Source organism: Haliotis rubra, unplaced genomic scaffold, assembly GCF_003918875.1.
Source record: "Haliotis rubra isolate DU_JTF1 unplaced genomic scaffold, ASM391887v1 Scf1396, whole genome shotgun sequence".
Lineage (NCBI taxonomy): Eukaryota > Metazoa > Mollusca > Gastropoda > Lepetellida > Haliotidae > Haliotis > Haliotis rubra.
Genome location: NW_025765332.1, coordinates 149,548 through 164,731, shown reverse-complemented (window position 1 = coordinate 164,731; position 15,184 = coordinate 149,548). Strand labels below are relative to the sequence as shown.

Here is a 15,184-nt window from a genome sequence, read left to right as displayed (position 1 = left end):
TACGGATCAATCGATCCCGTGCTCTTGGGGACCTGAACGGGGTCGGTCGTCGTTATTTTGGGTTTGTGAAACTGAAACATTGAACGTTTTAATAAGTGCCACTTCTCCCAGTTTCCAGATTAGCCCGTTACAGGCGCCGCGTCGCCCGTTTATACACAAACAAATTAATGAAATCAAGAACATCACAAATGTATGATTAGCAGAATCAATAACATTGACAGAAATAATGGTTCACAGAGATTTATTATCTTCAAGGTTATGGGTATACAGTTTGCGTTGATAATAAAAACTTCAAATATTAATGAGAATCAGCGGGAAACGTGTGTGTGTCTGTGTGTGTGTGTGAGAGAGAGAGAGAGAGAGAGAGAGAGAGAGAGAGAGAGAGAGAGAGAGAGAGAGAGAGAGAGAGAGATAGATAGAGATAGAGAGATAGATAGAGGGAGATAGATAGAGAGAGATTACTGGTAATTATATAACAACAATCAATTATATTAATTCGATTTGTTTATAAACAACACCGTTCAGCCACAATACTGCTGAAACAAATATATGTTATATGATATAGTCACAATCGTACAAACGACTCTGCCTTTAGCAGAGATTTCCTCTGGATTGGAAAGAGCCATGTCGCTTATATCTATCTATACACAAAGAACTTAGTTAAGCACCCCTTGACATATAACACGATTGGATGAGCCCCGATCTTAACCCTTTGGGGCATATCTGGGACATGATTGGTCGTCGTGCGCAACAAAGGGATTCTCCTGTTCAGAACCTGGCCCAATTGGAAGCTGCTTTACACGAGGAATGGCTTAGACTGCCCATTCAGAGGATCAGGAGGCTGACAGGGGGTATGAGGAGGAGAGTGCTGGCTGCCATACAGTCACATGGAGGTTACAGTCGGCATTGACCTTCAATCGCGTAAGACACGCAAAGTGACATTTTGAATGTTCACATTCACCACTAAATTCAACATTAAACATTCCAGGGCCATACTTGTACAGATATGGTGCGGTCTAGGCGTCTGACTTTGTGTGCTGGCGATTAGGTGCCTGACTCTGAGGGTGTGGGTTCGAATCCCGGATGGGACTCAATCCAACAAAAGTACTAGAATCTGTACTTTACAAAGAAAGTGTAATCCCAAATATAACATATGTTACATTTGACCACTTTCTAAATGGCATTGTGTATTTCATCAGATCAAACAGTTTTAGAATCAGGGGTAATCCTTACAGGTTATATACTTATTTGCTTCAAACCGCACACAATGAATCTTTTGACTGGTTACATATAGAATGTCCAGATTGAAAAGTAAACACTTCCAACAAGGTATGAGTCCAATTCCTCAGTTATCTCAATTGTTTGAGGCTACAAATATAATTGTACCATTCATGCATTCTTAAGTGAGCATTTGGTCTTGGGCGCTAACGTAATTCACTTATCAAATGAATGTATTTATAAGTATTTCTCTTCATCTGACAGGACCACCTGTGGTTCAAAAGCCGAAAGAAGATAACTGCGGCGACCAGGTAACATATGCTGTTATTGCCTGACGTCAGCTGTGTGTTAAGTGCAGTGATATACCTTTTTATCCCCACAGACTGGGCAGATATACATTGATTAGGACAGCATGCGGTGATCACAGTATCAAGGTCCAGCTATGGAATGCGTCCTACTAATCGTTAGATCAACATCTTGCTCATTGCTCACGAGGTTACGGTTCGATATTTATATATATTATTCGATTAGCATGAACAAATCAATAAACGCTAACATGCTGTGGGATAGATGGATTGCAGCTGTTATCACAGGCGAGTGAGTACGCCGCACTCAGTAGTATTCCAGCAATATCAAGACAGGTGACGTAAGAATGTGATTTTACACATTGTACCCACGTCGAACCCAAGCGTTTTTATCAGTAGGCTACTTAACAGATCTGTCACATTCCCCTCTCACTGTGTTAACATGCAGGTGATGTTGTTTTGCGTTGGAGGTTGTTATTTTGTTGGTTGTTTTGGGGTTTTTTAAAGAAAAAATAAACCCCGAAACCCCCCATCCCCCCATTGCCTGTAAGCTCAACACTCTCCCTTTTCCATCTTCACTCTCACAACCCGTGAAGGTCCGTGTTAGAATGAACCTTCACTAACCCATGCTTGTCGTAAGAGGCGACTGACGGATCGGGTGGTCAGGCTCGCTGGCTTGGTTGACACATGTCATCGGTTCCCAATTGTGCAGATCGATGCTCATACTGTTGATCACTGGATTGTCTGGTCCAGACTCGATTATTTACTGACCGCCGCCATATAGCTGGAATATTGCTGAGTGCGGCGTAAAAACTAAACTCACTCACGCACTCACTTCACTCTCACATGTGTTCTTCCCTCACATAACTCTTCACTTTCCCGTCTAATGCACCATCAATCACTGTGTACGTCTCTCTCGCCCTCCTTCTCTCTCACACGCACACACACACACCTTCTCTCTCTTTCTCTCAACAACCCCCCCCCCCTCTCTCTCTCCGAAGTTACATCTGATTACAAACACTGTGTCATTCCGATCAAATATAAAGGTCACTCGATGATAACGGTAGATTATATCCAGCACACACAGATAACGATGAAGATTAAAATGCTCAGTCACACTTTCCCTGTTAGAAATACAACGCGGGACTACACCATCTCACTTAATCACCAGTTAAAATGGAAACTGTATAAACGTCTTCATAGTTATTGTCACCATACTGAACAGATCATGGCCAGTAACGTGGCATTACCTCAGTGTAGAGTTTGCCAGACTCCGTACAAGTTTGGAGGTCCGGCCCCCTACCTACTGCCATGTCTACACTCCGTGTGTAAAGCGTGTTTGGATTCAGACATCGACGGCACGATGTCTTGCTCGATTTGCCGAGAAACCTTCTTTAAGACCGTCCGAGCCAAGGACGCGGTCACGGCCCGAGCTGTGTTTCTGGCAACAGCTAGCCAATCTGCCGCGGAACTGTTTTGCACCAACAGGGATGACGGTAACCAAGCCATATCGTGGTGCCAGGAATGTGAAGCGTTTCTCTGTCACGACTGCATGACATCCCACTCTGAAAACAAGTCAAGCAAGGACCATTCAACGGTCTCCGTTGAAGATCTGGTGAAGATAGGCAAAGATTACCGACGTAAGCAGCATTGCCAGGAACACACGACCTACCCATTGGCAATGTTTGACCACGACTGTGACGAGCTGCTGTGTCTGGCATGCAGAGTTCAAGGTCATAAAGGATGCGATGTGGGATCTATACAAGAGGTATACAATTTCCTGAAAGGGCAGACTTTACCTGAGTACATTTCAAAGCTGACTGAAAAGATGGCAGCGAACAACGCTACTGAAATTGCTCTGACGGAATTTGATGCGGAACTGGAGAGAAACCGTGCCCGAATGAAGGTGTCGATCCGACACACGTTCCAGGAGCTCCACGAGATGCTGCAGCAGAGGGAGAAGGAGATCATCCAGCGTCTGGACAAATGCCTGGATATACAGAAGAGGGAAAACTCTGAAAGTCTCGCTGAAGTTCGGCTGATGACTGAGAGGTGTGACACAGTTCTGGACTTCAACCAGAGGTGTCTGGATCTGTCCACACCATCGGATTTATTCAGTATGAAGAGGAACATAGAAGCCAGGACAACCGCTTGTACTCGGGTCAAGCTGCCGTTTGTAAGAAGCACGGATTCTTTGCCCACCTTTACAAAGAATTGGTTAGAGGATGTCAAGGCAAAGGTTGCCGCATATACTTGTGTGTCTGGGGACTATTTACCAATGGACGGATTAGAAGGTGAGACGTTGAACCAATAACTTAATGAATAAGTTCAATATTGTAATCTTTGAAATAATTATAAGCTATCTTTGAAAGTATTGTAAGCTATAACATTTGTCGTTTGCTATATAACATAAACATAAGAAAGGTAAATACCCACAACTTGCTTTTTCGGGTGGACTATTTGTAAGTCGTTGGCGAACCAGAACACTTTGCTGATAGAGTTATAAGGGTGAATTGTCATGTCCATACAGAAAACTTCCCTGATGTTGCAACAGCTCAGCGTTACAGGAGGGAAAAACAGCTTCAACACTGGAGGGTAGAGCTTCAGAAGGTATGTGCTGGCGTGCGCGTGCGTGCGTGCGTGCGTGAGTGAGTGAGTGAGTGAGTGAGTGAGTGAGTGAGTGAGTGAGTGAGTGAGTGAGTGAGTGAGTGAGTGAGTGAGTGAGTGAGTGAGTGAGTGAGTGAGTGAGTGAGTGAGTGAGTGAGTGAGTGAGTGAGTGAGTGAGTGAGTGCCCACTGTATAAAGCAGTCAAAATGAGGTGTGTGCCCACTGTATAAAGCAGTACATTCACAACGCTCTAATCATGTGATGAAACAACATGACTTCGGACGTTCCTTCCAGATTACACAGACTCGCATTGATAACACTCAAATACTGTTAATAGCGGCGTCACACTGAACTCCCTCCCTCTGTCATTGCCACGACATATATACATGTTCTCGATGCTGTCTAGGGCCATGACACGTGTGTCAGGGTGGGGTGCGTGTACCGCTGCCTACAGTCACATCACAGTGCATCAACATGACGTTAGAGTATAGCTTGAAGTGATAAAGGTCTTAGAGATGTACCACTTTAATGGCACATACAGTCACTGTTGTTGTTCTGACCTGTCCAATATTCACCGTGGCGTTGTCATGACATTGGTGATAAAATGCTGATGTGACGTTAAATGTTACCTCATCCACTCATCCAATATTGAATTCGAACACACGATCAATGGATTCACACACAGCTAGGTGCGCGACTCTGCGTAGCCTCAGATGACTTGGTGAGTGAGTGAGTGAGTGAGTGAGTACGTGTTTGGCAATATCACCGCTGGGGACCCCAGAAATTGGCTTCAAATGTTGCACCCGGGGAATTGACCTCTGGTTTTCGGCGTGGCAAGCGAACGCTTTAAGTTGCCTTTAACCACTAGGCTACCCCACCCTACGCCCTAAGTTGACTAGGTTAGTTTTGCCTTGACCTACACTTGTACAGTTTTGACTGTTGTATGTGAGGGGCGGTGGGGTAGCCTAGCCGTTAAAGTGTTCGCTCGTCACGCCGAAGACCCGGGTTCGATTCCCCAAATGTATACAACATGCGAAGCCCATTTCTGGTGTTCCCCGCCGTGACATTGCTGTGATATTGCTGGAATATTGCTAAAAGCGGCGTAAAACCAAAACTCACTCACTGTTGCATGTTTGTACTGCAGGTGGAGGCTGACATGACGGAGCTACAGCTGGTGTATGACAGAGATTTGAGACACGCCACAGAGTTGAGAAAGAACCTAGAGGTCGCACCTCTCCGTCAGTTCATATCCAGCGTGCTCAATCCTTTCAGATCACGGAGATCACAAAGCATTGCTTCATAACAGTTAACACGCACAGGATGCAGGATGAATGGAAAGGGTAGAAGCTTTCGTGAATGACAAAGGCTACAACGGAATATTCCACAGACGGACAGGCAGATGACTCTTTAACATGGCACGTAGGTCAGTATTTGGATCTTGCAGAGTGGACAGAAGTCGTTTGAATTTACCAGTTATTTTCGTTTCGTGAATAAACCTTTCATAAGAAGAAAGACGGGCAAGCAGATGTAGTCTAAACATCTCACCTAAACGACAGACATCACAGTACATGATTTAGGACGAGGATCTCATTCTGGCTCAGGATACCACTAGCAGCTGCTTCTGCCGTTGTTCAACACTGCTCTCGGCATTCGTCCACTTGTATGTGGGCATCCTGAAATAGTCGGGACTGGAAAGGGACATCCGGTGATTGACATCATGAGCACTGATCAACGATGAAAGGCATCAAACAATTCACTTGCCTGTACATACAACCCCGTTATTGGCTGTTTAACATGGGTTGCTGAAGATCAATTCTAACCCGGATCTTCCCGTGGGACAACTGCTGGTGGAGCGACAGGATACTGATAAACATGGTCTCGATCCACAAAACGTTCGTAGCGCTATGACATTCGTAAGCATATGATAAACTATAGAGTTACGACAGGTCGTAACGTTACGAACGCTTTGTGGATAGGGACCCAAGGCCCTTATTCTCGAAACGTTCGTAGCCCTAAGAATTCTTAACTTTGATCGTAGCCAGTGTGTTAAGAATGGGCTTAAGAAGTTCGTAGGGCTACGAAGGTTTCAAGAATAGCTAGCCAGGTCATTATTTTTTAGTTAACCTTTTATCCTTAGCATCGTACATGACCGCGTTTTACGTTCTATCGTGAGTGAAACGTCAACTCAGCAGAAGAATATGCTCGTTAAGCTTGTTGGTGTCCTATAGTTGCTTACAGTCTGAGCCAAGACCAATGCATGACGTTGAGTGTGAGTCTAAACCCAATTTTCGGCATGATTTTGTATATAATTGTTTGGGAGAACATAGATACAAATCATTGAAATTGATCTTTCTCCGAAACAGTTTTATGTAATGATTGCAGTGGAACCGCGTTGATCAAGGGAACGCGGTTAAAAAAATCAACTCACGTACATTGTAGCCTGGGTGTTATGTGTTTATACGTTCTGAAGGTCAGAACGGAAGCCGGTGTTTCAGGCTGAACGGGCCCGGTGTAACGAAGTCCCGTTGTACTCGTTGGATATTCTCTGACAGAATGTTTTCTGTACCTTTGTCAAAATATAGGACACTTGCCTCACTATGTCAAACAACGGTGTTATTTCATCGAGTGACCATATGGACAGCTTTACAAGTGTAGCATCATAAAGTGAACATGTCATTTTATCAGCTCGCGGGAAGAGCTAATTGCTTTTTTTCAGTAGAAAAACATGATATTCTAATTGCCTTCTATTCTTTTACTGATCTAATTTCATTCACATGAAACCATTATGAGTTTTATATTTTATCACTCATTTACCATTTCATTACTGGATATGCCATATAATTAAAAGTTAACATTTATCGATCAGTTTGACTTCATTTTGACAAAACAGTATGATTATCCTTCAGGTATGTATTTTTTGTAGGACTCTTCATTAACCGGCTGTCTTCGTGGTCTTGTCAATACAGACTCAAGCCAATTTCATCTCACTTCGCTTTGAAATTTGCTAGCCAGTCGGGCTAGCTATGCTTGAAAGTTACTAGCCCACAAAATAATTCACTAACCCGAAATTCGAATGTAGACACGGGTTTCATCATTAAACTGCTGATAAAAGTGTATTAAAGCTTAACAAGTCGGGGAGACTGATTTATTTACAAAATGACCCCATGAAAATCCACTAGCCAGTCGGGCCAGTGACTGTGAAGATTCACTGGCCCGACTGGATTCTTACTAGTCACGGGCTAGCGGGCCAGTGGCTATTTTGCACACTGCTTCGCTTCACCAACCATGACATTGCGTGTCAGAATTAGGCCGTCTACTATAAGACTGTAACTATAAGCTAACAATCTGTGGTGTGCCGGACTTAAAATCCACCCAGGAATAGCTTCATACCACCCAGGCATAGCTGTATACATCTGACTGCGGCGTACACAATATTCATTTACTTCATCATCTGTATGGGAATTATCTTCACTGCATAAAACAATTCTCGTATTTATCATTCCTTAAGAGAGTGAAATGGTCAAAACGCATATACAAAAGACATGCTTGAAATGACACTACACGCTAAAACATGAGGATGGATCCAATATCCTTATACCTTTTGTGACCCTCTCTGAAAAGACAAAATGCGAAAGCACTTACAAATTTTAGAATAAAATATCCGTTTTTCCTGACACCCTAGAAATATGTGTATTATTTTTATAGACGGCCCCTGGATATCCTCGCTAAGTGACGTGGGATGCTTTCGACGTGTGTGAATCAATTCCATGTGACACTTTGATTAGATATAAAGCCAAGGTCTACGTGTGTTCGGAACACGTGTACGCCAGCTTATCAAGCTGACCTTGTTTTCATTGATGTAGAAGTCGTGATGGGCATGTCTGCTGATGATGTTACTCGACATCTGTGCAGGGCGATGACGACAGCAAACCACGCACTGTAACCCCCTCGCTCACACTGAACATCTGTTAAGACACATGATGTACTGGGTCTTAGTCTATACTGGGGCTATATATCACGCTTGTTTAGTGCTCAGTGGTGCAGGTATGGCGCCTGTAAATAATAGAATCTGGACTAAAACCAGTGGTTGATGTTATGAGCACCGAGTCTTTGGGGTATAAATCATCTTCAAACCTCTTGACATTCAAGTCACATCACCAGAAGCATCAGTGAGTGAGTACGCTGACTGACTGACTGAGTTTGGTTCTTCTCCGCTTTTAACAATATTCCAGCAACATCACGGTGGGGACACCAGAAATGGGCTTCACACATTTTACCCATGTGGGAATTCGAACCAGGATCTTCAGCGTGACGAGCCAACGCTTTAACCACTAGGCTACCCCACCGCCCTGTTGAGTGAGTATGGTTTAACCCCGCTTTTAGCAATATTCCTGCAATATCACGACGAGAACACCCGAAATGGACTTCACACATTGTACCCATGTGGGGAATGGAACCGGGTCTTCAGCATGGCGAGCAGACGCTTTCACAATTAGCTACATCAGACCTTTGATTTTTAGATGGTGTTTAAAGTGAAACTGCTGATGAGGACTATTGGTTGCTGGCTCTTTAAATGAGCAATAACATAACAGTGTCAGACATTGCTTACAGTTTATTTTGTTACGGGCATTTAACAGTCAAAATACAAACAATTAAACAACACAAGTGGCAAAATGTCACAAGGTTAAAATCAAAATGTGTACAAACATTGGACAGACATGCCCCATTTACACAGCTGCAATCTGAAGAATGCAATTCATCAAAAAAAAGCAAGTAAAACCAATGAACCAATTTTTAAAGCCAAATAAAACATGCACTCACACAAACTGAATTCCTCTGGGAAAAAACCCAGTTAGCAGTAGTACTGTGATAGTACTGCAGGCACAGTATTCAGTCATGACCAGAGCGACTAGAGGTTGATTTTAATACAAGGTCAGCTAATGTGACCACCCAATCCTCTCATCTTATCATCCATCTAATCCTCTCACTAGTTGCCTCTTGCGACATTGATCGACTGTGAATCTGTTCTGCTCCAGAACCTCAACAGAAGGCTGGGTTTTAATGAACTTTGAACCACATACTGATCTCTTTAGAGCTGTAAGGTAATTTTAGTTGAAACTAATTCTCAGTGCCATTGTAGCCATCTAATCCCCAATTTAATCACCCTTTACAAAAAACAAACAAACATACTCTCATGAAGTGCTGTGATTTGGCCATTTAATAATAAATAAAGTCCATTTCATCAACAAATAGAGAATTTCATCCTTGTGTCTTTCTACATAGACTAAATCAGCACAAGTCAGTAAAAGCTAGATGGCATTGGAGTTTTAAACCATCAGCAATGAGTGTTAATGAATTTAAATTAAAACACACAATTGTGAGATTTCATCTACCATCCAACATCTTCATCCACATTTTTGAACTTATAAAAAGATTCTCCTGGATGTGAAACAGTACAGTTAACCCCTTCAGTGACAGAGATATCAGTGACATCATCTGACTGTGACATCACAGTAACAACTGTTATTATATAGGTAGTATTTTTCCTGTACCACGATTGGTCAAAATACCGTCACATGATTGACTACAAAACACGATATTGACTTGAGTTTTCTGATAAATTACGATATTGACTTGGGTTACTAAAAATAGACAAGGAATCCCGTACGAAGGGGCTTCCCCCGCTTTTCAGCCAATCAGATCACTCGGATAGATGGCACAGTGTGTGCATTAAAAGTTTATGTTAAAACCCGTTTCTCTTTCATTATATAATAAAACAATTATAGACTCTTGTAGAAGTCAATATCGGTTTTTATTGACCTAAGAAAAACAATATCGACCTCGCAACCTCGGTCGATATTGTTTTACTCAGGTCAATAAAAACCGATATCGACCTCTACAAGAGTCTATAATTGTATAATGTCACAATGATCTTCAGAGCAGTTATGCCAAGCAGACATGGTTTCATCCTGCTCATGCATAACATACATACACAAAAGTTCCATACCCAACAAAGCATCAACATAACCATGTCAACACAAGTGTCCAAAGTGAAGTGGAATTGGGTTCGCAGGTTCTCCATTGAGAGTTAATGTACAAAGGTGATATATGCAACAGTACTTTAAAAATATCACGGCTGTTTTTTGATTGGTTTGTTGTTTAACACTGCACTTAGCAATATTCCAGCTATATGCCGGCGGTCTGTAAATAATCGAGTCTGGACCAGATATCCAGTGATCAACATCAACGATCTACACAACTGAGACACGATGACATGTGTCAATCAAATCAGCGAGCCAGACCACCCGACCTCGTTAGTCGCCTCTTATGACAAGCATGGGTTACTGAAGACCTATGGTAACTCGGATCTTCACGGGTCTAACAAAACATTTTAACTCAACATGAAACATACAAAATTAATGCTGCATTGATAAATATCTCTTGTGACTGTGGATTGTGATGACACCCCTGATGACAAGACTGACTGACTGACTGAGTTTGGTTTTACGCCACTTTTAGCAATATTCCAGCAACACCAGAAATGGGCTTCACACATTGTGCCCATGTGGGGATTCAAACCCGGGTCTTTGGCGTGACTAGCCAACGCTTTAACCACTAGGCTACCCCACCGCCCCCCTGATGACAAGATGTTCGGCAATGTGTGGTACTGCCAGTGGTGACCATGTCTGTGAAAACACTCTGGTCATGATGTCCCAGTATGACAATATGTGATGACCATCATGACACTGAACTAGTATGACAATATGTCATGACTATCATGACACTGAACTAGTATGACAATATGTCATGACTATCATGACACTGAACTGTCATAATGCCCCAATTATAAACAATGTCATGACCTCATATTTGACAATACCAATACAACACGCAGCAATTGCGTGTTATGTCGATGTTGCCTAATTTGTTAATGTCTTCAATCATGTCAAAACTTATCTTGAATGCCAATCAACAAATTATCCATTTCTATAAATACCTGGAGACCTGGAAAGTTGGATATCGCACAAAATCCAAAGCCCAATAACAATATCCAAAGAAAATTGGCTTTTTATCGAAAAATAACAAGCCTTTAACCCTTGTAATTATCCCAACAAAACGAAGGATTTTCAACTTTAGAAAGAATAACTACCCAACATTCCAGCTCATACAGAAGAAGCTCACGGAAGTTTATAAGTTAACAAAGTATACCTCGGTCATTAATTGTAGTAGAGACAACTTAAATAAGGTTTGGTCAAACTGCCATGCTTTATTCTCCTAAATATACTGTCATGCAAAACCGTGTAAATGCTTAGAATATACCCAAAAAATTCAAAAAAAATATTTCTATAAAAAAATCGTATCACTGATCCCCTTAGATAATCTCTACTTTCTAGAATGTCAAACGACCAATTATCAATTTCTATAAAACCATATCACTGTGATCCCCTTAGACAGTCTCTCACTGCTGATCAGCCATTTGTTAATTGCTATAAAAAAAACCAATATCACTGATCCCCTTAAATAGAATCTCCTTTGAACCAATCACATTACATCCTGATGAAACCACAAATGAGTTCTATTTTATGATGAGTAAAATTCTTCATTATGACGTTACATGATGTTACATGACATGCAGAATTAAAACCTCATTCTGAGTGAGTTGGGCTTAAAAACACATTGAACAGTATATGTAGGTATGTCCCCTTCATACAGGGGGAATCGTCATATGAGCGAAATACAGGGGGAAAGCCTGAAGTAATGCTGGCGCCAGATGTTGTCCACGTTTGTGTAACCGACGAGGGCAGGTATGGCATTCACAAACCAAGAGACATTATGGTGTATAACCGGGATTAATTAACCAACAATCGTGCATTTCTGGTTTTTATCAATTAGAGAGACTGACGGATAGGTCAGCCATGACATCCCATCACTTGGGCTAGGACAAAGTGAAATGTTGCGATTCCATGACCTTGCTAAAAAACTCCTCCCATTAACTAACATGATTAAGTATCAAGCCCATACATTATCAACAATGATACAAAGTTGAACGGGTAAAAAGACGCTGCTGCAAGGTCTTGCGTTTACCTGGTTAGGGACCGTTCATAATTTACGGCTAGGGGGGGGATGATGATTTTTATGGAGTAGCATGTACAATGTGAATGACCCCTCCTAAAATATATGTACAAAGTAAGTGCCTCCCCCCCCTCCCCTGCATGTCATGTACAAAATCAATGACCCCTCCTTCCCATAATTGTAAAGCATAATTTCTTAATGTTTCTGTACAAAATTGCTGATCCCCCCGCCAGTACATGTATACAAAATTTATGACCCCCCTACCTCCCCAGAACAAAATTGGTGACACCACCCCCAAACAATAATATAAATTTAAAAAAACAAAAATCATCATCACCCCTCCTAGCCATAAATTATGAATGGTCCCTAACACATTGATAACTCATTCTTATTTAAGTGTGAAAATGAACATATATATATATACTAAGCAGCAAAAGTAACGTCAGTTTGGAATTTTCCTTCGCAGAAACGGATAACTGTAAACTCATTTAATGTTTTGATTGTAGATTTTTGACAACATTTCCAACTTTACCTGAGCAAAGACATTCCTTCCCAAACTCAGAATGGAACCCAGGAAATGGTCTCAAAAACGCAACCTGATCTTGGAGATGGTACGGTGTTCTCCATGTTTTTCATGCAACTCATGCTGCACGTGCTGTTCACAAGGACCAGCCCTATAAAAATGCACCCCCCAAACCTGGTTGAAACATTCACATTACAACGTCAGCAGGATGCCGCGACTCACGACAGCTCAGAGGACGAGGCGCTAGGAAGACTTGAAGCTGGCCACACTGCACAAGCCATTGCCAATCACTTCCAGGTCAACGTTTGGACCATCTACAGGCTGCAGCAACGTTTTTTGGCCCCCAACACCACAAATGATCGCCCCCGTACTGGCAGACCAAGGGTGACCACAAGATGACAAGACCGCCATGTTGTGCGACAGCATGTACAGAATTCCTTCATGTAGGCATCCGAAACAGCACGCCAGACAGTGGGAACACACGGAAGACCAATCAGTACTGATACAGTACGGCGACGTCTTAACAGCGGGAACCTCCATTGCCGTAGTCCTTACCGTGGACCTATCCTCACCCCTCGTCATCAGCGTTAACGTCTACAGTTTGCCCAACACCACCAAAACTGGTGATACAGGCAATGTTCACAGATGAGAGTGCGTATCAACTGCAGATGGCAGAACAAGAATATGGCGACGATGTGGCCAGCGTTACTCAGACAAATGTGTTATGGAAAGAGACTCATGGGGAGGTGCAAGCCTGAACCAGAGAGTGGGTCCCGTGGTGTTCCAAAACCTTGGTCCAGGGAGAGGAGCAGTGCGCTACATCGACCAAGCTCTCAGACCCCATGTCATACCACATTTCGCACGTCCCCGGAACAACATTTCCAGCATGATAACGCGTGGGCCCATCCTGCTAGAGCTACACGGGACTTCCTACAGCAGAACGGTGTCAACATTATGCAGTGGCCAGCCCTAAGTCCTGATTTAAACCCAATTGAACATCTTTGGGATGAAATTCAGAGGCGACTGAATAATGTCATACCAAGGCCGAACACAGCCAATTTATTGCACCAGGCCTTTCTCAGAGTGTGGTTCCTGGTGCCAATGGCCTTCATCAATCGATTGGTGCAATCCATGCATAGACGCTGTGCTGCAGTTATTGCTGCTCGTGGCGGTCACACTAGATACTGAAGTCACGAGTCTGAATGGACTGCAAACGTTCACGTAATGTCTTGGAATTGTGCTGAGTTATTCATTGATGTGTCAGGATATTGTACACAAAAAATGTTTTTGATCTGCTTTTTATGTCCATTTCTGTAATGATTTTTATTACAGTGCCTATCTAATTTTGAATTCGTACAGACGTTTCTTTTTCTGTTGAGTATATTTGAAAACTTTGATAAATACACCTCTCACTCAGCCTAGTTGGCGTATGTTCTCCTGTGGCACATGTTGATTACAGTTACACTGTTGATTTCAAACAATGACACCATGCACCGAAACTAACACTTAGTCTTTGAATGTATAGAATATTGATAGAAACAAACAATTCTTTTACATTGAAAAGGAGTCCCAGTGAGATGGGAGTTTCAGAGAAAATATAGACTTGCTTCATTGCAGGAAAGGATAAGCAGAAAGAAACTTAGGTGGTTCAGGGACTGTGAGGCAGACTAAAACACATGTAATCAGAGATGTAAATCCTTAGTAAATCCTTGAAGTACCCAGTGGGGTAAAAACCAGAGTAATTTCATCTGAAAAGAATATTTGCTATCCCTAAGTGAGATTGGCGTACATGCAATTAACCCTAGCTGTCAAAGAAGATTGACTGACAAACTGACTTGACTCAAAATCGCAACTATTACACCTAAATCATTATTAGTTGTCACCACTGTTGTTTAATGATAATTCGAAGATGCTCTGCTAAAAGATCAAATGCGTCAACAGTACTTATCAGGCGATAATGTACACTTTTTGTAGTACATGGCACTGAACTGATGTCACAACGCCATTCTAGTGTGCCCTCCATAATCAAACGCAAGCCTCCTCATGCTTTAACTATTACGGTTCAGGGAAAAACTGTACTTTATTACACCATACATGGGGTAAAGCGAAATGAATTTCTTAATCGTCCAAAACCGGTAATCAATAAACAGGAACAATAGAGACTTTCGATGATTACGTCCCCTTCGCTTAGCTGATGCCAAAGACCCATCAGAATGGTGTCTCCCGCATACTCTCTCTCTACAGACTCAGAGAAATTTCTCTGTCTTCTGCCAGGATTCCAAACTAGAAGAAAATATTCTAGAGGATCTCCCTGTCCCTTCAGAGGAATGTCTTCAGACACCTTCTCTGGATCCATATCTGGGCGACCTATCCAATCCCTTCAATTTATTCAAAAGCTGATATTCCCAGCAGATATGGGGTTTCTGTCTCCAGATGCATTAAAATATGCTCATACCAT

At 42.3% G+C, this 15,184-nt stretch overlaps 1 protein-coding gene across 1 annotated transcript; it reads left to right on the top strand.

Moving 5' to 3' along the window:
• The first annotated feature begins 2,665 nt into the window (after positions 1–2,665).
• On the top strand, positions 2,666–6,127 carry LOC124268617 (E3 ubiquitin-protein ligase TRIM33-like). The gene is made up of 3 exons (XM_046703620.1): positions 2,666–3,817; positions 4,054–4,133; positions 5,275–6,127. Exons 1-3 carry the CDS (start codon positions 2,752–2,754, stop codon positions 5,431–5,433), a joined length of 1,305 nt encoding a protein of 434 aa, XP_046559576.1. The 5' UTR covers positions 2,666–2,751; the 3' UTR covers positions 5,434–6,127.
• Positions 6,128–15,184: the final 9,057 nt, after the last annotated feature.